We start from the raw sequence: 20,013 nt of genomic DNA, 5'->3' as shown, positions 1-20,013 counted from the left end.
TGGAACTAATAGGAAGAAGAAGAGAAAGCATCAAGCTTCAAAAAACAATGGAGAAGATCAGAATGCTTCAGTCAATCAAGGTATTTATTACTATATAGTGGTTTTTTTTTTCTTTTAAAAAGTTTTGAGAAATGCGATAATATAGGTATAATATTGATTGAACTCACAAAAGTAACATGCACTTTGTTATCTTAATTTTAGTCTGGGTTCGTGCCGACAGTATAGAAGATCTTGCTGGTCCTTTGTTCATTACCCATCCCAGTGACCCACCCATCAGCTTTACCGTGGATGAAGACGATCGCTTTCTTGCTTACCCATTACCCGGCCTTTATGATAGTCCCGAATCACCACCAGAGCCCACTATTATGCAACAAGTGTTTATCGGTTCTCGTATCATCGGATCTAGTGATGGATTTTCCTTCAAGTCATGCAACGGCAAATATATCAGTAGCGATAAGTTTGGAGTCGTTACATGTCAGAGTGAAGCAATTGGTGGCCAGGAAGAATGGAAACCTGTTTTGACAGACGCAGGCATAGCATTTGAAAATGTTTACAAGAAATATTTGATGATTGACGAAGTTGCAGGAGGGGGTGTTAGAATTCGTGCTGATGCAGATGATGTGGGTTATTGTGAAACTTTTAGAGTATATTGCCAAGCCAGGTTCAAGTATAAGCCAAAAACAAAGAAGAAGGATAAAGGCGAAAATATAGGTTCGGAAATAGGCAAAGTGTAAGTAATGAACATAGCTTAATACTATAGAGTATTCTATTGAGTACAGTGTTAATACTTTGTTGTTTGGTAGTGAGAAATTTCAATCGTATGGTCGCAATATTATACGTTCCGAGTCTGATAAACGTGATTTGAAAAAAGCCAGGACAGAAGGTCGTCTTGCTGAAGCCTTATTAGATAAAAGAGAAAAGGCGAAATCTGACAGATATTGTAAATAAATTGAGATCCTTGAGAGAGGCGTTTGAGTATTGGTTATCAAAAAGGTTAGTTAGTATGTTCAACTTAACTTTATGCGTGTTTTTTGGAGTTAAATTGGATGGAACGGAAATTCAGAGGACATTAACAAAACACGTATGTGAGAGAGTAAGAGTAACTGTTCCTTGTTCACTAAAAAATCAATAATAGAAGGGATATTGAGGAGGATGAGCGTGATCACTTTAGCAGTGTTGTTGGAGCGATGAAGAAGAGGCTATTGAATTACGGTCGACACAACAAATGAAAAATTAAATCACTTTTTTGGCAATTGAATCTTTGAACTTTTTCGATTTTTTTGTGTGAGGCTACAATTTTTAAAGATGTCTGATCCATATTATAAGCACGTTAACTTGAACTTTCATGAACGATAATGCAGCAATCTTTGTTCCACTATAACTCGAAAAAGTAAACCTTAGAAGTAGTTCGTACTGCATTTTATTTTTGTTATATCCGGCAACTTTAGTGGATGTATATGGTATATTTAGCGGACGAAATGAACAGTAAGTTGGTTGAATATGTGTTACATTTGGAAACAAATAAACCTCGTATTTAGTTGAATGGATACGAACAGAGGTAACCTTTTATCTATGATTTTAACAAGAAAATAGTTGCAAAGGAGATTAAGAATAACATTACCAATAGAGCAGTTGCCTGCATCTTTTTTTGCCGAAGAATACTATTAAGAAAATTGAAAAGGAATGTTTAGAACAATTGAAAGCAACGCGATAGAGCTGTATGATTGCCTAGTGGGAACCCTTATCGTTCCAGCAAACATCACACTACGAATACCAATACAGTTAGATAATTAATGTCAGAGCAGTCCTATATAAGCATTTTAGGGTATAACGAATGTATACATTTTTCACTACTTACTATTACTTTTTTGAATGAAATTGTGATTTACTCGCATTTCTATCGCTTTCTATCATTACTCTTGATAAAAATGACGAGCGTAGGATCAGCTACAAAACGCTAATGTTAGATGAAATATGTATACCTAGATTTTGATTACATCTTGCGATCCAGAACCGTAAAAGACGGATCTTCTGCACCCAAATATTGGATAAGTACATATTCCTGGCAACAAAGCATAAGTTAATTAAAGGCGAATAGAATAATGTCTTAAATTTATAGCCATACATATATAGGTGTTAGATAAGGAACATAGGGTGAAGTGCTATTTAACATTTATAAAATAAAAAGAATAAAGTCTTGACTTTTTTAACAATAAAGATTAGTCAACGGTATCTTAAACCAAATGGTTGCATATAAGACGGCTTGAAATTGGAAAGGGCAAGGATGCGTAGTAATAGAATACGTTAGAAAATCAGTTATCTCCTCGCATTAAGGATGATGTCAATGTTCAAAATACACAAAATTGTCGCGCAGAGAACAGGAACAGATAGATATATGTCTCATCATGTACTAATTCCATTGAGCCGATTGCTTCTCGCGGTATCAATGCCAACAAAGACATACTTCCGTTTTAAGTGTAAATAATGCAATACATATCTAAAATGCTCATTGTAAACGATAGGTTCAAGTATATCCGTGCGGAAAAAGCATCTAAATTGATCGTAAAGTCCACATATGCGCATTTTCAACTGATTTCAATGACCTGAAGAAGTTCATAAGGTATTTAAAATGTAAGCTCATTAATTTCAGAGTACTAGTACTGAAGTGAAAATAAAGCATACAAGAAATTTATTAGTTGACGGTAACGAAATGAATTAATTTGAAAATTTAATATATCAATCATTTCTGAGAGTTTAAGTGAAGGACATCCGTTGCCAAAGGCCTAAATAAGAGATTGTTTTTAATTGTTCGGAAGTGAATAGAAATGAAAATGATTGATGATGCTCAGCCCATCTTTATTTGTTAGAGTTGGCTACAGCTCATGTAGAAAGCAGACTTCAATTCAGGCACTTTCTGATTTCAAAACATGGTAAATACAAAGAAAAGTGTGAACTATGGAGAAGACGACTCGTTGAATACGAGATAAATACAAGAAATATAAGTAAACTGTGAAAAAGAGTTGTTTTCTTAATCCTAATTACTATGATGTCTTTTCTATATCTTTTAGAACAGATAAATCTTTTTTACTGTTCAAAGAATTATACGAGGTAGATGGGGGATTTCATATTAAAGTGATTCAGGTGACTATAAAATCGTAACAGCTGTAAGTAATTTATTGTCGCTGTAGATCAGAAATCGTTTTGAAAAATTTTGATTTTTGTGCATGTAAGAATAGTGTACAATAGATTATCCTTGAACTCCCTAACATTGTCCCTGGTTCCAAAATACTGACGTCGCTCGGATATCGTTCGATCTTAAGCTCTCAACGATGCTGTTGTAAAATAGCAGAAAACATGAAATGCTCAAATCATACGATAACCCCTGAAAAATTTATCGTTAATCGTGATAGCAATAAATTAGATCAGGCAAGGCATCAGATTATAGCAGCAAAGGCAGTGATTCGCTGAAAAATGAAGAATCTAATATTGATTTTGATGCAGGCGTGGAGTAGTCAGTTGAGCTTTTTTTTCGTTCCTGAATAAATTTGGGGGGTGCTTTAGATGGTTCACTTGCAACTTGATGGCTTCGTAGCTATTGTGCCAGTCTCTTCACAAAAATAACCCAAGTGCTTCTCATCTTGACAACTATAAAACTTATATCACATGTATGCGAATGCTGTAGATGCTTTCCGGAACATTGTCTTTTTTGCCATTCACAATGTTTACTTTCTTTGTTCTGTTACACAGGTACCTTAACTCATAATAGCAGGATAAACCCTCGATTTTCGACATGAATTCTCGATTTTTCCAAATATGGCAACTTTTGTTTCTAAACTCCACGGCTACAGACTCACCCCTCCGCCCCCCCTCCCCCCCCCATTTTGTACAATTAGTTATTGGAGTTTTTCCAAATCAGGACTGATCTCCCCTACAGATCGTAACCTTTGGTGAAGATCGGATATCAAGCAGTGAGCGTTGATCACTAGCAAAATGTCTCAAACGGCTGTTTTGTCCTTATTAATACGCATATAAAAATGGACGTCAAATTGCCTCTATGCTTTCTCTTTTACGTTCTCTTGCAGTTTCATTATTGATAGCCAATCTTGGCCAGTTCACGTTTTCTTCGTATTATACATATCCGTGTCATTTCGAATATCTATAACCAGCATTTTATCATCATGAATTTAGACTGCTTTGATTACTTGCCGTTAATAACATGTATAATATGTAATGGCACGTTACATGAACCCATCACACTCACTTGTGGAAGTACAGTTTGCCTTAAATGTTTAAACAGTGAAAACCCATCCACAACCATTTTCATGAGTAGAAAGGCACCTTCAGCAGCTTCATTCCGCTGTCCAGCACCTGATTGTAATTCGTCCACACACTTATTCGGCCCCGAACTCCACCTCGACATTACTGTTTCAGAGCTCATCAAACTTCATCAAGAGTTCTTCTCAAATGCTCCGTTGTTGCCTTTATCACCTATTAGTGAAGCATCGTCGTATTCTGGTTCCTTTTCTGAACAGCAAAAGAACATTACAGACTTTCTTTCATCAGATGCTCTCCTACGCAAATTATCTACTATATTGACATGTCAGCTTTGTCATTCTATGGTATCATCAGAAGAACCAATCACGACACCGTGTGGACATACCTTCTGTAAACTCTGTATTTTACACACAAAGACTATTGAAAACCGGCCTTGTTCACTTTGCAACCGTCCTTTACCCAAATACAGCAGCTTATCAGCACAGAAACCCAATCGACTTATTGCTACATTTGTCAAAGACCTCACTTCGTTCTTATCATCGTTCCAATATGCCCGCTCCGAAAGTAACTTCCTTGATTCCTTAGATCTACACCAAACAAACGTTCCTTTGTATGTTTCTAACGCTGTCATTTTACCACAGCAACGTTGTCAACTTCAAATTTTGAACGAAGAGCAATATAATATGCTACGGAAATGCCTCATTCCTTCAACTCGTTACAATAGTCTTTGCCTGGCTTCAGTCCATCGTAGCCATCCAAATGTCGCTCAATTCGGCACGCTTCTCTCCATTATGAACGTTGAGCATCGTCGCGACGCTATTTTTCTCGACGTAGTAGGCGTTGATCGATTCCAGCTCGAAACGCACAACTTTCAAAAAGATAGAGAGGGCATCACTACTATCTATGGCACTTTTGACATTTTGCATGAAGCTACTCTACGTCAAATCAGCTTTGAATTACCCAACGCTCCACCACCTGACGATCACAAAGCATTACTTTTGCAAAGAGACCGTATCTCCACTTATGCCATACATTTGGCCGACAGCGTTTTGGAATTTATCCATCATATAGCTGGGAGTTCAGAAACATTTACATTACCCAAGCTTAACGTTCTTCACGCCCAAACAGAGGGTCTCTTTGGTCCTCAATGGCTGGCTAAAATGCAAACACAGTTTGGTCCTATGCCTTCAAAATTAGATCCAATTGCTGTGGCATGGTGGGCTGCTCTTGTGTTACTTTCGTCGGTTATCCCTTCTGCTGGAGGTTTAAATGGTGATATCATGTTCGGTAAAAAAGCTGTTAACGATACAACACAGATTTACGGTCTTTTACGAAGTATAACTATCATCGAGCGATTGGAATTAATCATCTCTTGGATGCAAAATATCCAAGCTCAATGGATTCAATGCCGTAACACAGCTATACATGCATTTTCGCAAGTTCCTGACTCCAAATGACCTGGACGTCTTCCTCGTCGAGCCATTCTTATTTACTATGTCCATGCTTTCCTATGTATTATGTTCAATCCTTCTTTGTATACCCCCTGTACCCTTTTACATAATTCTTCTATGCTTCTTCAAACAATATGTATATACATGTAATATTACTGCTTCTCCCTTAAATATGCTTTTAATAAGTTTTCTTCTTAAATACCAACACAGACATAATTGTACATACGATTGTCATTTTTATGCTTGCAGAACAATAAAGCATACAAAAAATTGCTGCTGCCTCACTCTAATTCATAAAATATCCCTTTTTTAAGCTATCAGAAAAAGCAAAATTATACACTTTTTATTGTAATTGAACGTTGCAATTTATTCGTATGTACAGGGTGTTGTCTATTTGTGTCATAAATTGATTGTTGATTTCGATTAAATATTTTCAAACTTCTTCACAAGCCCATCTTCTGACCAAGCAATGAGGAATATAGCTCATCAATCATAGATTCATGCCATTCACCAACAGGTATAGGTGCCATAAAATTCTGTAATTTTTCATGCACGTTGAATCTGAGCTGACGTCCTTTACTTGCTTTTCTGTTCACATCTTTCTTCTTCTTCTTTTGTTCTGTTTGTTTTCTCGCTGCCCAACGCATACCAATAGCTAATGGGTCATCTGTGTCTACCATACGAGATTCGATCAATTCACGTAATTGTTGTTGATAAAAGTCATGATCATCAAAGATCTCAACGTCATAATTGTTCAAATGACGGTCAGGCTTTTTATCCATATCTGCTGGTGTTGGTGTTGCTTCTTGTGCTGTTTTACCAATGATCTTATAATCAGATCTCTGTAACTGAGTTCTTTTGATCAGACCTTCTTTGTCTGCCATTGCATTTTCTATTTGCGACATGATATTTTGATCAAAAGCTTTGAATTTCTTATTGAGACGAGCACCAGAGGCTGCTTGTACTTTGTTACTCCATTTTTCAAGAGTACTGTTACGGAAAGGGACAAAGCTAAAGGTAATACGATTAGAATGGGTTAGCATGCGGTTCATTCTTGATCAACAACGAAGCGGCGTATTGTCACTAAAAGAAGAAAACTTACACATCATTCATTTCTGAAATATCCTTCCACAACTTGTCTAAATATTCATCATCGTCATCATCCAAATGTCGCTTTCTGCTGTTCAGTTCCTTATCTGTCAAATCTACAGAACCGTGTTGTGCAAATAATCCAGAGCGAATATCCATCAAATCATCAATAATTTCTCGTAATTCAGTTTTTGCCACTTCCAAATCTTTTTCAACACCTTCGGATTTAGCTAAAAAGTCATAATAGGTATCATTTTGAGGGAGTCGGTTGGCATCATCCACGACTTTTTGCATACGAATACGGCTTTCTAAACAGTTATCCCAGAGAGTGAGTTGCTGTCGAACATGTTTGCCCTTTTCGGCGTCCGCTTGAGCACTTTGCGATAGCTGAGAAATCATTTGCCTGAAGGTCCATTTCAAAAAAGAAAAGTGGAGCATAAGCATGTGTGCATTCATTTCAATAGTATCAGCAAGTATACATACCTTTCTTCCTGTTGGATTTTACGAAGTTCATTGTTAACCTCATCATCATCTTGTTGTTCGTCTACTTCACTCTCATCTTTGTCTTCTTCGTCGTCAACAGCTGCAGTATCATCATCATCATCATCATCATCATTGCCAGACGATTCCAAATTGGTATCTTCATTTGTATCGGTATAAACCTCTTCTGAATTACGATCAGGGTTGAAATCATCTTTATAAGTGTGTGCTTTTGACATTAAATCCTCCGCATCATCAAAACTATCATCATCACCATCGTCGTCGTTTTCGTTCTGATCAACACTACTACTATCACTTTCTTCGTCATCAACCTCATCCTCGTTTTCATCCTCGTCCTCTACCTCTTCTTCATTGTCATCAAATAAATCTTTACGGCTTGTTCGTTTACCAGCATATCGGGGGTCGTCTAAAAGAGGTTGGTCGTTGCGAAGTTTACTTTTGCCAACAGACACATAATGTTCTCGGGCAGCTGAGTCGTCGGCATAATCATTATCGCTGTTATTAGCGTCACTTTGATCAGCCTTATCATTCATAGGCTCTAAAACATCTTCTGGGTCATAATCTGTTGAAGAGAAAGCATTAAACTCCAGTTGCGCAACCATTGACCGTTCAAATAACAAAAAACAAACCTTTTGGTGCTGTAGAGTCTAGATCTGCGATCAAGTCGGCTAATTTACTGCTTTCTACAAAAACGGGGAGAAGAGAAAAAAAGAAACTCCAATGAACGGCATGCTCTTTCATACAACATAGACTCTCCTTCATTTTTTTAAAGAAAAAACAACTTTACTGGACATATTCGAGAAGCAAACAAATCTTGGATGATTGTGAAGAAGCTACCAGTGAAAGACTAATTTTAATGCTCGCTCTTCAAATGGCACTCTGTCACTGTACAAACCCAAAATTAAGGTGGCTGATTTATGTGACTGGTTTTGCGTCGCTTATGGATAGGGTGATGATTTGTGGCATTTCGTACAAATTACCTTTCCATACATGGCACAACCTTCCAGATTACGTGAACAACTGCAGCGGAGGGCATTCCTCTCCTATATTTGAATGTCTTTTAAGCGAATAATTTTTGCACCTATGAAAGTATTTAGAGGCAGTTGAAATGGAGGTTGAAAAATGTACCATTCTATTTGAATCGAATCCACAAAGTCTATTGTATTCATGAGCTAAAATTTCTAAAAGAGCAAAGATGCTGGTACTGAATCCAGTAAAGGTTGTTGTGAGCATTGACCAAGCGTTTTTCAACCGTTGAAACGCTTGCCAAAACTGCAGTCTCTGACTTGACGACCCGAGGATTGTGCTTTACCGATAACGCCGTCTGTGAGTCCATAGAGGAAAACAGACATGGATTCTGAGCACTTATATGTTCAATGGAGAGTCTTTTGCTTTCCCTATACATCTGCATAGTATGATGGTCTGGCCGCGTAAAGGTTTAAAGCTGTTGTTAGGCTGGAAGCAAGAGCCAGAATAAATACCAATTCAGGGACATCAAAGTAATAGAAGAAAAGAAAAATTCACAGTACAGAAAGTCTGACAACAGTGGGGAGTACTATTGCTCATTTTATTTCAAGCTGCTCCAGACGTGCTGGTATTATCATGAGCAGTTTGAAGGGCAGTGCCTTCATACTGTACATGTGCATGAGACCCAATCAAAAAATCAGCCTAGGTCGTGGTTATGACTGCGTATATTTGTGAGCTTAATTCTCAATCCAACACATCATCCATTTTCGTGTGAGGTATCTTTCCTTTTTTTTTGAAAAGTCTTAGACGAGGATGGTCAAAGCAGTGAAAGGTGTTTTGTTGGAGTGTGATACCACAGTAAAGCAGATTGTGCTCAATTTGAACAAGAGAGGAAATTTTGTGATTGAAGATCTAGATGACACCCATTTATTCATTGAAGCTACTTGGGTTGAGCAATTGAAGTACGAATTAGACAAGATTCTTGACGAAAACTCTTATACAGTTTCTGCTATTGATGAGAAAGACAACAAAAGAAATTGATACCGTTGCTCTATGAATATTCGACTCTTTCATTTAAGGATTCATCCTACTTATATCACTTATTACGTACAATATACCCTAAAACATTTCTTTGCAGCCATCACGGTCAAACCTTCCCTTTATTCAAAACTATAATCTCTTAAAGTCAAACAACGAAAGAAGAATCAAGGTTAACAATGGGGTACTCTACTGCTGATGGACATTACAACAGAGAGACCCCAATTCAACATTTCAGTAACAGTATAGAGTAGACATAGGACGCGTGACTACTATGAATAAGGAAAGATTCCATCAATCACTTGGAATGAACGAGAAGCATGAATATCATCAGATATGCGTCGACACCCTATGGAATTTTTATATTGTCGAACGGACCCTGCTCACAGCTATTTCAAATCCATAGGAGAATGTTAAACAGCAAGGAATTAACCGATACATATAATAGATGTAACGCCATTCTATTTGTCGCGTTGAATTGTAGCAAAAATACGTCTTTAACAGTTCATATTTCCTTGATGATTAAATAAAAATGACACTCATAGCTTGTTTTCCTCCTATTATAAACGGTACACACTAAAATCAACCTCTTTGTGAGGCTAATTGAAGATAGCATTTTGAACCATTTTATTTTGATAGCGGATTACATAATACATGATGCCCTGGATGTCACATGGAGGGGAGTGTAAGGTTTTTTGGATTGAAAACTGAACTGTTTTAAATCTTTTCTTTTTTCAGCAAACGGGCATTTTCTTCTTTCAACTTTTGCCGTACCTAGGAAGGGAGGATGGAGTATACATTATCGACGGTTGGTAAAAAGTACACGCCTGGGTACAAGATATTCATCGGTAAGTTAGCATGTATCTCTCTTTTGCGTTTACAACGGAAAAAGGCCTGATACTCAGACGCCATCAACTACAGAGAAAAACGGTCAGATGATATCACCTTTTCATGATATTCCACTGTATGCTGATGCAGAAAAGAAGATTGTCAATATGGTAGTGGAGATTCCAAGATGGACGAATGCCAAGTTTGAGGTAAACAAAGGTCGCTTTTTGAATAAACGGCATCGAAACTTTTACTCTGTTGTACTTTATAGATCAGCAAAAGTGATAAATACAACCCTATCAAACAAGATGTGCGAAAGGGAAAAGTTCGCTTTGTTCGCAACTGCTTCCCCTATAAAGGATATATTTGGAATTACGGCGCTCTGCCGCAGGTAAAATGCTACTGGGCTCTGGACAAAGATCACAACAATGTATTGATATGGATTAAGGAGTAATAATAGACTTGGGAGGATCCTTCAATGATTTCAGAGGACACAAATGCAAAAGGAGACAATGATCCGATAGACGTCTGTGAAATAGGCCAAGAAATAGGCTATCAGGGCCAAATTAAACAAGTCAAACTATTGGGCGTATTAGGGTTATTAGATGATGGTGAAACAGACTGGAAGTTAATTGCCATAGATGTCAAGGATCCTTTGGCTGAGAAATTGAACGGTAATAGGCACTTTATCTATTCATCAGTGATTGTTTGTATATAAAAACTTAGCTTTCAGAAATACAGATATAGAGGATGTTGAGCAATATTTTCCTGAATTCTTAAAGGCCACACGACATTGGTTCAAAATATACAAAATACCAGACGGTAAAGCGCCAAATCAGTTCGCATTTGAAGGTTCATTTAAGAATAAGGTATGTAATCTAGGGACAGAGGAAAAAAAAAAAAGATCATTTGACAACATTTATTAAACCTTCTTTTTCTAGAAATACGCGGAAAAACTCGTCAACGAGACGCATGAAGCGTGGCAGAGATTAATTCATGGCAAAACAGACAACAAGCATGATATTAAAGTGTAAGTTGAGTAGCATTGTGGTAAAATGGAGTTGAACGAGACCACTCTTTACTGACAACATATTTTAAAGTGCCAATGTGACCATTCAAAGCTCGCCTTACAACACCAGCAAAGAAGGCAAGTACAATGAGGAAAAGGTAAAAATCAACAAACACTGGTATAATTTATACATTAGCATGTGATTTAATAGGGTTCTTTTATCTTTCTTTTTCCTTATTTGACTATTCTTGCTTGACAACATTTTAGCACCTTGAAAAATACAAAAAGAAATCAAGGATAGCAGATAAGGACGATAGATGGTATTTTATCAAGTCTAAATTATAGAGAGACAATAGAGTTTTTTTAACATTTTGTTCAAGCTTGCACAAAAACTATTAAAAAAATATAAAGTCTCCTTCATAAAAAAAATAAAAAAAAAAAAAAAAAGTTGGCTGTGGAAAAATGAAAAGAAAGGGGGTGCAGAGGAGAATTTGAAATTTTCTTTTTTTTTTTTTTTTTTCCTCCATTTTTGGCGTTTTGCTTTTTTTTCTCTTTTCTCTCCCAATACATTAAAAAAAAAGAGCCTTTCTTCCAAAGAGTAGCAGAGGAAATCTTTTCTCTCTTCTTACTCTTTTTTCAAAACATATAACCCATTCCCTTCCTTTGACACGAACTAAAAAACATTGAGAAAAATACCAAAAAAATCAAAGAAAAAAGCAAAAATCTCAAAAAAAATCCCAATTTACCCTCACCCTATGAAATCGAGTTCTGTTATTGCATTCACATCATTATTTCAAAAGGTAAATGATATAGCTGAGAAAATTTAAAGTCAAATCAACTTACACTTTTTCCTACTCTATGATAAGATCACTAGGAAAGCCTCGATTGGAAAGAGAAAACGAAATAATCGCAAAACAATGTCAACAACAGTAAATTCTGCCAGCAATACAACGTCGCATTTGAAAGACGCAGTAATAGCAAGTCATCATGTGCCGATGAACAAAGAAATAAGCAGTAGCTCTTGTTCAAGTAGTGAAATTGAAGAGCTGGAAGAATTAGATGACTTTGAAAACGACTTGTGCAAGGATTTTGAGAGGCAGAGTATCATCCATACTCCACCTTCTAATAAATCAACGAATGCAAGTCAAATTCAAGTCGTCTCTTCGACCGCTACAGAGGGTACGAACGTTGTTGATGGAAGCAACACTGACTTGACACTCAATTGTGTGCTGAAAGGAAATGAAGTGATGCTTACAGCGATGCATCATGATACACAGGTCGATAACAATGAAAACGCAGTCATTGGCGAGAAAGGTAGACGATTTGAAACAAATGATTCGATGAGTTTTACTTCCCCTGGATTCTTAAGGCTCATTTATTATTCCTTATTTGACACAATAAAATAGCAGACGAAAGAGAACGGGTAAAGGTTCGCGATTTCGCTTATCCTGTCGATTCACCTTTACATTTCGGCAAAACACTAACGACAATGCCAACTGAATCAAGGACAGACCTATCAACCCATTTCCAGAATGATTCGCATATTTCCTTATCTTCGCCTGATTTCAATGGTAGAGATGCCCGGGCTCTATACGATTTCGTACCTGAGACGGAATATGAAGTACCTTTAAAAGCGGGTCAATTGATTTGGGTTCAATATCGACAATGCCCTGGTTGGCTAGTTGCTGATGTAGAAGATGAAACAGGCTTGGTTCCTGAGTTTTATGTTGAATTCATATAGTTGATTGGATGGGGTCATTATCGGCACCTATTGGAAAATGAAAACCCCGGTTGTTTAAGCAACGACTCTATACTTCATATACGCTACCTTTATTACACACACATAACCTCTATTTTCATTATCATTATTATATTATCTATTCTTGTTGCCAAGGACTGTATTTTTTTTTTTTTTTCTTTTTCCTTTTGTCTATTTTCGTAATAACTATTCTACTTTCGATTCAAAGCACTTTTGCAGTGCTTTTCGTTTGCTTTTAGCACACTTTTTTTATATGTTTTTAAGGCGCGATCATGATGTACTTGCTATAGAGAATAGACGCTGTCTATATCAGGGGCATACCCCCACCCCCCACAAATTCACTGACTGTTTCTATGACTTAATGAAATGACGTTTCTGTTGTTGCATGTAGGACACGTTGTTCTTATCGCTATATTATCACTCACAAACAAAACTCTTGCTTTCAAACCTAATAAAAGCATCGCTCAGTTAAATTTCTCACTTAATAAAATTGACAATCAATACTATGGCATTCTGTCAAGCGTTAAAGACACACAAAGACAGTACTCACGTACAATTGCTCAATTATAGAGTATTCTAGGACATCATAAGATACTACACGTATGGAAAGTAGATTTATAAAAGGGACAAAAATTTACAAGACAGTCAGTTGAAGCAATTCAATAAAAAGTTCGTCCGTCGTCGAAAGGTTATTGTGTAAATTACAAATTAGGATGTTAGAAAAATGCAAGTCAATGAAACGAGAAGTGGATTACGCCAATCTATCTATGAATTGGAGGAGGTATTATATAAACTGTAGCGAGGTATAAATGTAGGGATACAAAAAAAGGTGAAGCCGTGCTTTTAAACAACACTAGGATCTACATTCAATAGCTTTTCATGGATTGCTCTTAAAGCATGTAATGCAAATTTCTCTTGTACTACGCATGAAATGTTAATTTCCGAAGCTCCCTGTGAGATAATCTCGATATTGACACCACTTTCCGCTAACGACATGAACATCTTGCCTGCCATACCCACCAGATTTTTCATCTGTCTCCCTACAAGCGATAAAATAGCCATATTGGGATGGACCGCTACGCTTCCTAAAGATTCCAAAGCCATCACGGCTTTTTCCAATTGAGCATCTAGCAATGCGTCAGAAGATAACGCCATAGATACGTGCACTTCAGATGTTGAGATCAAGTCAACCACGATATTGTGTTCGTCAAGGATCATAAAAATCTTTGCCAAAAATCCATGGCTTACATTTTTGCGATTGGAGTGTACGTTGAGGATACAGATGTTATTTTTTACAGTAATGGCTGTGGGATGTTTTCTCGATAGGTCTTTATGATAACCGTTCTGTGCTAAGATGGCAACAGATAATGTCGGTGAGGGTAGATGATGAGTAGGTATCGTATCGTTTTTGTTGCCGTTCTTTCCTTCTTCTTGTTCTTCAACATTATCCTTTGGTACAGAGTCACTGCTATTAAGAAGGTTATGCGCTTGATCCGGGAAGATGATGGTACCAGAGCCTCCAGGATTTTCAACGTTTTTTATACGAATGGGTACACCCGATCGAATGACTTGCTCCATAGTAAATGGATGAATCACTTCCGAGCCGTAATACGTCAATTCGGCTGCTTCCTCTGGTGTAATGACAGGTATGAGACGTGCATTCTTGACTTTACGTGGATCAGCTGTAAATATGCCATCCACTTCTTTCCAAATTTGAAGCTCCTGAGCTTTTAAACCTACAGCTACTAATGCTGCACAAAGGTCTGTATACCCTCTACCAATCGTATTGAGTAAGCTGCCGGGCACATTTCCAAAGAACCCTATTTGGATCGAAACAAAAAAAAAAAAAAATTATTCTTCATATTCAACCGCGCTTGTCCAAGTCCAATAGTCAAATTGCTAAATCACTCACCAGTAAGAACAGGAACGCGCTGTCCACATTCTTGTATTACCTCTTCCAATCTTTGTGCGATATAATCATAGAAGGACTGGTCCAAAACAGTGAATTCACGCTCAATCAAGTTGTTCAAAACTATCAACCGACTGTCTATTCCCTAAAATATGCAATTTTCATTTATTCAAAGTTAACCTACGTTACGTTCCATGTTCAAATGACCCTTGCTCCTTCCTTACCCTATCCTGCAATACTGCTGTTGCTATAATGCAAGACAATTTTTCACCCATGCCTACTATAATATCTTTCGACCTTGAAGAAATTTCATCTATAATCTATGGATATGTAACGGTAAATAAGTGGTTATCATACACCTCACTCGTATTAGCGCACATTTGACTTACTTCCGCTGCTTCTAGAAAGGATCTTAACTTCAGACACTCTTCCTTCAATTGACATTCTACATGAGCAAGAATTTCTTGATTTTTAATAGCCGCTCGAGCTGCATGAAGATGATCCTGTGCGATTTCCTCCACAATTTCTAAATGCCTATTCGATCCCTCTGTAAGTGCTTCCTTTGCTGCCTGTAGAAGCCTTTGATTATTCAAACGAAATACAATGTGTGAACAACAAAGAACGATACAAGATAATCTATCTTTTATCTTGATGAAACATTACATGTTCGTTGTGCCTTTCTCTTTGGTCTTTCCACTTCTGGCTGAACAGACAATGACCACTTTATTGGACTCTAGATAGGTGCTGTAAACTACATTTATTAATCGGCTTTATAAATACCTTTTATGATTGTGCCAAACTTACGGAATAATGGTATCGGCTATCTCGTTTAGAAATTTGCCTACACTAGTTCCGCCATACTTTTGAACGACCCAGGGTAGATGCTCCGAGTTTGATTTGCGTGATAGTTGCATTGGATGCTGGGTTAAGAAAATATAGCAGACGGATCGGCTTTATTGTGATTAATTTACGGTTATCAGTGTGCAGCAACACTGAAAAAAAGAGAAAAAAGAAAGAAGCAAGTTGTGTTTATTTGTGGTGAAAGCATGTGTGCTTTTATATTTGTTTGTGTAGATATGACAAAAGATTAGAAATAGGTTGCGGATTGGCTTAAAAATCGATTAACTCAAGATCACTAGCAAATCAAAAACAAAGAGATCATCTATGTTCCCCTGATCGGAGAAAAAAAAAGCTAGGGAACCTCTTATCCTTAAATACTCTTTAATGATGAAGTCTATGAGCATATGAAAAGATCTGTATTAATTAATTTTGATAATGTACTATTTTCTTTATTTTTGCTATCAATCATTCTAATATTTTCGATGAAATGGTACTAGTATCCGACACTCCATAAACGGAACATACGTATCGTTCCCTTATTAACAACTGCAAAAAAAAAAAACAAACATGCAAATAATATTATCACTGTTAGCTATAGTAACACCTGCGATAGTGCTTTGTATGTAGGCAGATATTTGGGTTAATTAAACTTTTCGCGAGTCGATCGACATGTAAATAACACTATTGTCTATTTAACGCAATGTCATACAATTGAGACGCGTTTGCGTACCATCTTTTACTATATGGGATGTCTCACGAAGGATCGCCGAGATCCTACTCAGGCAATTTTCCCATCTCTAGCCATACGGCAATATGATAGGAACCCTTTCTCATCTATCTTATGCTTTACAGATTGCAGGTAAGAACAGTTGATCCGGTGGCTATCCGTACTATATATTTGCCAGATAGCCTTCATGAGCAAAAACATGCTTCCATTATATACTGAAAAGACGCGTAATAGCTCCATGTTTCGTGAAGAATGCCATCATTCCAATATGAAAGTAGATAACCCTCGGAATGAATAAATTTATCTTTTGGTATCTTGATTTAAAGAATGGCTTTCTCAAGTCTTCAGTTTACATTGTTTCATTGGAAGGGGGCTGTTATATTGACAATTTTAATGGCTTAAATCCATGTCTTTGCTTTAATAAGAAGAATACCTTCTTCTCGCATAATACTGTTCACGCTTTGAAGAAGAACCTCCGCTTTCAACACTTCCGCTTGGCGTCGCAGCAGTGATATTACCCATTGCTCCTGTATCTTCAGCTATAATTGCTGAAGAAGAAGATGCAACTGACCAGTCTTGTTCCTGTCCTTTGTAGGGACCAAAAGAGTGGAAGAGTTTTGGGCGGTAAGCAACATCTTCAGTCATGACGTGAGAGTTTTTGAATTTGCGTATCAATGCTTCCTTTCCTTGAATATTAGCGTAAGATAAAGCACATCTTTTTTCAGAGTTGAAACGTTTCCTGCATCACAAAGGGGAAATTGACGACATAAGAGGATTTATCGTTTGATTACTTACTATGACAGCTTACCATCGTTTTCCTACTCTCTCTTTTGCAAAGGAAACGACAGACCTATTCATCTATTATCAGACCTATATCTTTACTCATATGATTTCATTTATAACAACTTACTTCGGATCGATAAAGTTTATAAATGCATAGCCGACGTTGCATTTATTCTGAAAATCAATACGAAGATACAAGAAATCATACGTTCCGGCATGAGTGGAATCAATACAATCTATCAACATTTGCTTTATGAAATATACAGTGAAGTGTTAATAAGTAATCATAGCAAGAGAGATATGGCAAACATGGATCGATTCATGTCGATTTTTACTTGCGTGTACTTGTTTGGTATATTTCTGATCATGAACGTTGTTCTCTTGTCTTTTGATTTTATAATTTTTTCGAGGTCCACATCATTCATATTGTTCATCATGAGCATTGAGGTTGTTGACATTTTAGCTTTATTGGCTTTTGCACCGATACTGTCGCTTGGTACCGAATTGATAGAGAGTTTTTCAACTTCACGCTCCACAGTGTCCATTGATGAGGTTAATTGCGAAGACGATATATTTTTGACCTCTTCTGCTGCTGATGGAGTCGTATCTGGTAAGGTTCTTATGGCTGTCTGGCTATAACTACTGCTACTTCTGAGGAGAGAACTTCCACTACTGTCACTACCAGTATCGTTTGAGTGAGCTGTATGTGTACTGGCTGTATCAGTATTATTCTGAGATATTTTATCATCTTCCTCATCTTCATCAGACAAAGTATCATTGGTCCGCTGCACTGAAAGGAAAGCACTGTTGATTTTGCTGCTGCTTATTGACAACTGCTTTTCTGACGATAAGGACGATGAAACAGATGAAGGAGAGGTTTTTTCAGCAGTTGCGATATTGCCAAACAGTCCGAAAGCGAAATAAGAATGGTCTAACCTATCAACTACATTAGGTGCGAATGAATGAATTGGGAGATTGACAGTCGTGGTACTCGATAAGTGCGCGTTGTGATCCTGTTCCTGCTGCTGCTCTTCTCGTCGAATATAAGAATAAATAGGCTTATAACAAGTGCAATCAAATGGATTATTCACGGTTGACGTGTATACTCTGAACTGAACATCCTTTAAAATTGGCTCAAGCATCAGTGGACTGAAAGCTTCCATATATAAAAGAAATGTGAACTTACCCCAATTTGAGCAGAATCCAACTGGTTCAGTAATTTTCTAACTACTCGTTCATCGTGGTATTCGATGTTGATGATCATACAATCAGTAGATATATCGACTTTTGACAAAGAATATATAGTACCTATGTCTGAAAGATGTGTCTAACGTAATGTGATTATTGATAAAGCGATTATATACGTTAATACTCATAGAATATTGCTTAAACATTTGTTTTCATTCCCTTGCCATATAATCGAAATGCTGAAGTGAAGGTGTGGTCTTTTCGGTAGAGTCGGAGCCAGTAGTTGTCAGAACGACAAATACTCTTTCATTCAAATTCTTGTTGATGGAACATGGTTTAGCATAATAGGCATTGTATTTTTGATGAGGATAGTATCGTGTCTCGATGATATCTAAACACCGTTGAGCATCTAAAAGGCTGTAGTAAGAAATAATAGTAACGCTCGCCGAGATATAAGGATAAACAGCTCTGATGTCACCAGTTTCCTTTCGATTACAAACGATTATTTCATAAAAGTTCAAAGTAATAGGGCAGAAGGGTTCGTCAATGGAAGCTTTCTTAGTCTATATAGATCTCGGAAATAGTATTGCCTGCCTGACAAACCTTTTTAATGCTCTGCAAAAAAGTATCCTGCTCCACGGAATCCAGTAAGTAATTAGAATAGATTGCAATATGACGAGTGGGTTCTTGGCTTCTGATCGTTGTTACTGTAATATTATCTATGCCATTAGCCATAGAACGAATAAAATAATGTCGTCGATTAAATTGAGGCTGCTTCAAGTATTCTTAGATTATATGTTTTCTGTTCTTACTAGCGTCTGTTATAGTTGGGTCCAATACTAACATATTGGGGAGCTGCCAAGGCTGGCAAATAAAATTACTGCTACTGATACTCCTGTTGCATCGTATTTCCGTCGTCTCACTATTGTTGTTTTTGCTTTCCAACCTTTCCCCTATCATACTTTAAAGGCGACTCAGAAAACAGAAAAGCAGTGCAAGAAAGAAGAAAGCAAATGACAAGTTGACAACAGAGAGAAAAAAGGTGTAGGAAACAAATTAACAAAAGCAAAAGAGGACTGTTTGCAAGCGACAAAAATGAGGAACCAAAGAAAAGAAAAATAAGAGAGAAGGAACGCGTCTGCAAAAGGGCAAATGAATGTTAGAATATCTTTTTGTTGCCCAGTAGACTATAAATACATGTAGAAATCAAATGCAGTAAAATAATTGTAAATAAAAAAGTGCGCGAAAGAAAAAAGTACACTTTACAAAAAGTAGCTTTTACGGCATTTATATATAATCTGCACCATACAAAAGGCGTCCTACCCTATCTTTCTTTCTCCTTTGTTTTTTCTTTCATGTGATCTTACAATGCACAATCTTTACCTAAGTAATACACTGTTTTCATTCAGACAGACGGAGTTATGTGACCCTTTTGAAAGTTGAATAGATTACAGTTTAAAAATGACATATGACTATTAAAAGACATTGCTATTTTGTTCGTTACAGAAAAAATAAAATGCTCTATGCTAGCACTGTAAATAGCGTTGGAAAGATATACAACATTTGATGCCTTTGTTTCAAATAAGGCAGTGGACCGCTTGTCTTGGCTTCTGGCTTGACTGAAGGGCTATAGTTGATAGTGCTCTTTTA

General features: G+C 37.0%; 10 protein-coding genes across 10 annotated transcripts; 6 read left to right on the top strand and 4 right to left on the bottom strand.

Annotated features, from left to right (window-relative positions):
• Positions 1 to 176: 176 nt before the first annotated feature.
• BDF20DRAFT_816478 (FRG1-like family-domain-containing protein) lies at positions 177 to 948 on the top strand (the record flags this gene model as incomplete). Its single annotated transcript, XM_053077153.1, has 2 exons — positions 177 to 728; positions 808 to 948. 2 exons carry the CDS (start codon positions 177 to 179, stop codon positions 946 to 948), a joined length of 693 nt encoding a protein of 230 aa, XP_052937952.1.
• A 1,314-nt stretch (positions 949 to 2,262) lies between these two features.
• Positions 2,263 to 3,848, top strand: BDF20DRAFT_934313 (uncharacterized protein). The gene is made up of 5 exons (XM_053084753.1): positions 2,263 to 2,477; positions 2,569 to 2,631; positions 2,850 to 3,002; positions 3,163 to 3,164; positions 3,247 to 3,848. Exons 1-5 carry the CDS (start codon positions 2,336 to 2,338, stop codon positions 3,466 to 3,468), a joined length of 582 nt encoding a protein of 193 aa, XP_052937951.1. The 5' UTR covers positions 2,263 to 2,335; the 3' UTR covers positions 3,469 to 3,848.
• A 474-nt stretch (positions 3,849 to 4,322) lies between these two features.
• On the top strand, positions 4,323 to 5,732 carry BDF20DRAFT_816184 (uncharacterized protein; the record flags this gene model as incomplete). The annotated part of the gene is made up of 2 exons (XM_053077131.1): positions 4,323 to 5,519; positions 5,592 to 5,732. 2 exons carry the CDS (start codon positions 4,323 to 4,325, stop codon positions 5,730 to 5,732), a joined length of 1,338 nt encoding a protein of 445 aa, XP_052937950.1.
• A 437-nt stretch (positions 5,733 to 6,169) lies between these two features.
• On the bottom strand, positions 6,170 to 8,057 carry BDF20DRAFT_817044 (apoptosis antagonizing transcription factor-domain-containing protein; the record flags this gene model as incomplete). The annotated part of the gene is made up of 5 exons (XM_053077218.1): positions 6,170 to 6,737; positions 6,829 to 7,218; positions 7,299 to 7,482; positions 7,558 to 7,878; positions 7,946 to 8,057. 5 exons carry the CDS (start codon positions 8,055 to 8,057, stop codon positions 6,170 to 6,172), a joined length of 1,575 nt encoding a protein of 524 aa, XP_052937949.1.
• An 854-nt stretch (positions 8,058 to 8,911) lies between these two features.
• On the top strand, positions 8,912 to 9,482 carry BDF20DRAFT_368387 (TFIIH subunit TTDA/Tfb5). The gene has a single exon (XM_053075294.1). It carries the CDS (start codon positions 9,096 to 9,098, stop codon positions 9,321 to 9,323), a length of 228 nt encoding a protein of 75 aa, XP_052937948.1. The 5' UTR covers positions 8,912 to 9,095; the 3' UTR covers positions 9,324 to 9,482.
• A 441-nt stretch (positions 9,483 to 9,923) lies between these two features.
• On the top strand, positions 9,924 to 11,593 carry BDF20DRAFT_858260 (inorganic diphosphatase). Its single transcript, XM_053080398.1, has 8 exons — positions 9,924 to 10,168; positions 10,242 to 10,357; positions 10,420 to 10,539; positions 10,609 to 10,822; positions 10,890 to 11,017; positions 11,090 to 11,178; positions 11,249 to 11,315; positions 11,425 to 11,593. Exons 1-8 carry the CDS (start codon positions 10,108 to 10,110, stop codon positions 11,500 to 11,502), a joined length of 873 nt encoding a protein of 290 aa, XP_052937947.1. The 5' UTR covers positions 9,924 to 10,107; the 3' UTR covers positions 11,503 to 11,593.
• A 98-nt stretch (positions 11,594 to 11,691) lies between these two features.
• BDF20DRAFT_954139 (uncharacterized protein) lies at positions 11,692 to 13,073 on the top strand. Its single transcript, XM_053084902.1, has 3 exons — positions 11,692 to 11,957; positions 12,024 to 12,471; positions 12,564 to 13,073. Exons 1-3 carry the CDS (start codon positions 11,913 to 11,915, stop codon positions 12,896 to 12,898), a joined length of 828 nt encoding a protein of 275 aa, XP_052937946.1. The 5' UTR covers positions 11,692 to 11,912; the 3' UTR covers positions 12,899 to 13,073.
• A 686-nt stretch (positions 13,074 to 13,759) lies between these two features.
• BDF20DRAFT_833672 (Aspartate/glutamate/uridylate kinase) lies at positions 13,760 to 15,739 on the bottom strand (the record flags this gene model as incomplete). Its single annotated transcript, XM_053078669.1, has 6 exons — positions 13,760 to 14,736; positions 14,829 to 14,970; positions 15,050 to 15,145; positions 15,215 to 15,404; positions 15,489 to 15,569; positions 15,630 to 15,739. The coding sequence occupies 6 exons, from the start codon at positions 15,737 to 15,739 to the stop codon at positions 13,760 to 13,762; spliced, it is 1,596 nt and encodes a 531-aa protein (XP_052937945.1).
• Positions 15,740 to 16,809: 1,070 nt separating this feature from the next.
• Positions 16,810 to 18,439, bottom strand: BDF20DRAFT_911290 (RNA recognition motif 2-domain-containing protein; the record flags this gene model as incomplete). The annotated part of the gene is made up of 5 exons (XM_053083804.1): positions 16,810 to 17,131; positions 17,201 to 17,242; positions 17,303 to 17,424; positions 17,511 to 18,296; positions 18,362 to 18,439. The coding sequence occupies 5 exons, from the start codon at positions 18,437 to 18,439 to the stop codon at positions 16,810 to 16,812; spliced, it is 1,350 nt and encodes a 449-aa protein (XP_052937944.1).
• A 136-nt stretch (positions 18,440 to 18,575) lies between these two features.
• Positions 18,576 to 19,098, bottom strand: BDF20DRAFT_911289 (uncharacterized protein; the record flags this gene model as incomplete). Its single annotated transcript, XM_053083803.1, has 2 exons — positions 18,576 to 18,848; positions 18,967 to 19,098. 2 exons carry the CDS (start codon positions 19,096 to 19,098, stop codon positions 18,576 to 18,578), a joined length of 405 nt encoding a protein of 134 aa, XP_052937943.1.
• Between the last annotated feature and the right edge of the window lie 915 nt (positions 19,099 to 20,013).

The sequence above is a fragment of the Mycotypha africana genome, assembly GCF_025528875.1.
Source record: "Mycotypha africana strain NRRL 2978 chromosome Unknown BDF20scaffold_3, whole genome shotgun sequence".
NCBI lineage: Eukaryota > Fungi > Mucoromycota > Mucoromycetes > Mucorales > Mycotyphaceae > Mycotypha > Mycotypha africana.
This window is presented reverse-complemented; position numbering and strand designations above follow the sequence as displayed.

What these genes read in the sequence shown, in the direction of transcription:
- BDF20DRAFT_934313 (XM_053084753.1), top strand. Translation starts at nt 2,336, where the DNA reads ATGATGTCAATGTTCAAAATACACAAAATTGTCGCGCAGAGAACAGGA. An exon ending in GACATACTTCCGTTTTAAGT is followed by an intron (nt 2,478 to 2,568) that starts GTAAATAATGCA and finishes TTGATCGTAAAG; the next exon opens with TCCACATATGCGCATTTTCA. An exon ending in GTTCATAAGGTATTTAAAAT is followed by an intron (nt 2,632 to 2,849) that starts GTAAGCTCATTA and finishes GATGATGCTCAG; the next exon opens with CCCATCTTTATTTGTTAGAG.
- BDF20DRAFT_368387 (XM_053075294.1), top strand. Translation starts at nt 9,096, where the DNA reads ATGGTCAAAGCAGTGAAAGGTGTTTTGTTGGAGTGTGATACCACAGTA.
- BDF20DRAFT_858260 (XM_053080398.1), top strand. Translation starts at nt 10,108, where the DNA reads ATGGAGTATACATTATCGACGGTTGGTAAAAAGTACACGCCTGGGTAC. An exon ending in TTTGGCTGAGAAATTGAACG is followed by an intron (nt 10,823 to 10,889) that starts GTAATAGGCACT and finishes TCAGAAATACAG; the next exon opens with ATATAGAGGATGTTGAGCAA. An exon ending in AACAAGCATGATATTAAAGT is followed by an intron (nt 11,179 to 11,248) that starts GTAAGTTGAGTA and finishes CATATTTTAAAG; the next exon opens with TGCCAATGTGACCATTCAAA.
- BDF20DRAFT_954139 (XM_053084902.1), top strand. Translation starts at nt 11,913, where the DNA reads ATGAAATCGAGTTCTGTTATTGCATTCACATCATTATTTCAAAAG. An exon ending in TCACATCATTATTTCAAAAG is followed by an intron (nt 11,958 to 12,023) that starts GTAAATGATATA and finishes CTCTATGATAAG; the next exon opens with ATCACTAGGAAAGCCTCGAT. An exon ending in CGCAGTCATTGGCGAGAAAG is followed by an intron (nt 12,472 to 12,563) that starts GTAGACGATTTG and finishes ACAATAAAATAG; the next exon opens with CAGACGAAAGAGAACGGGTA.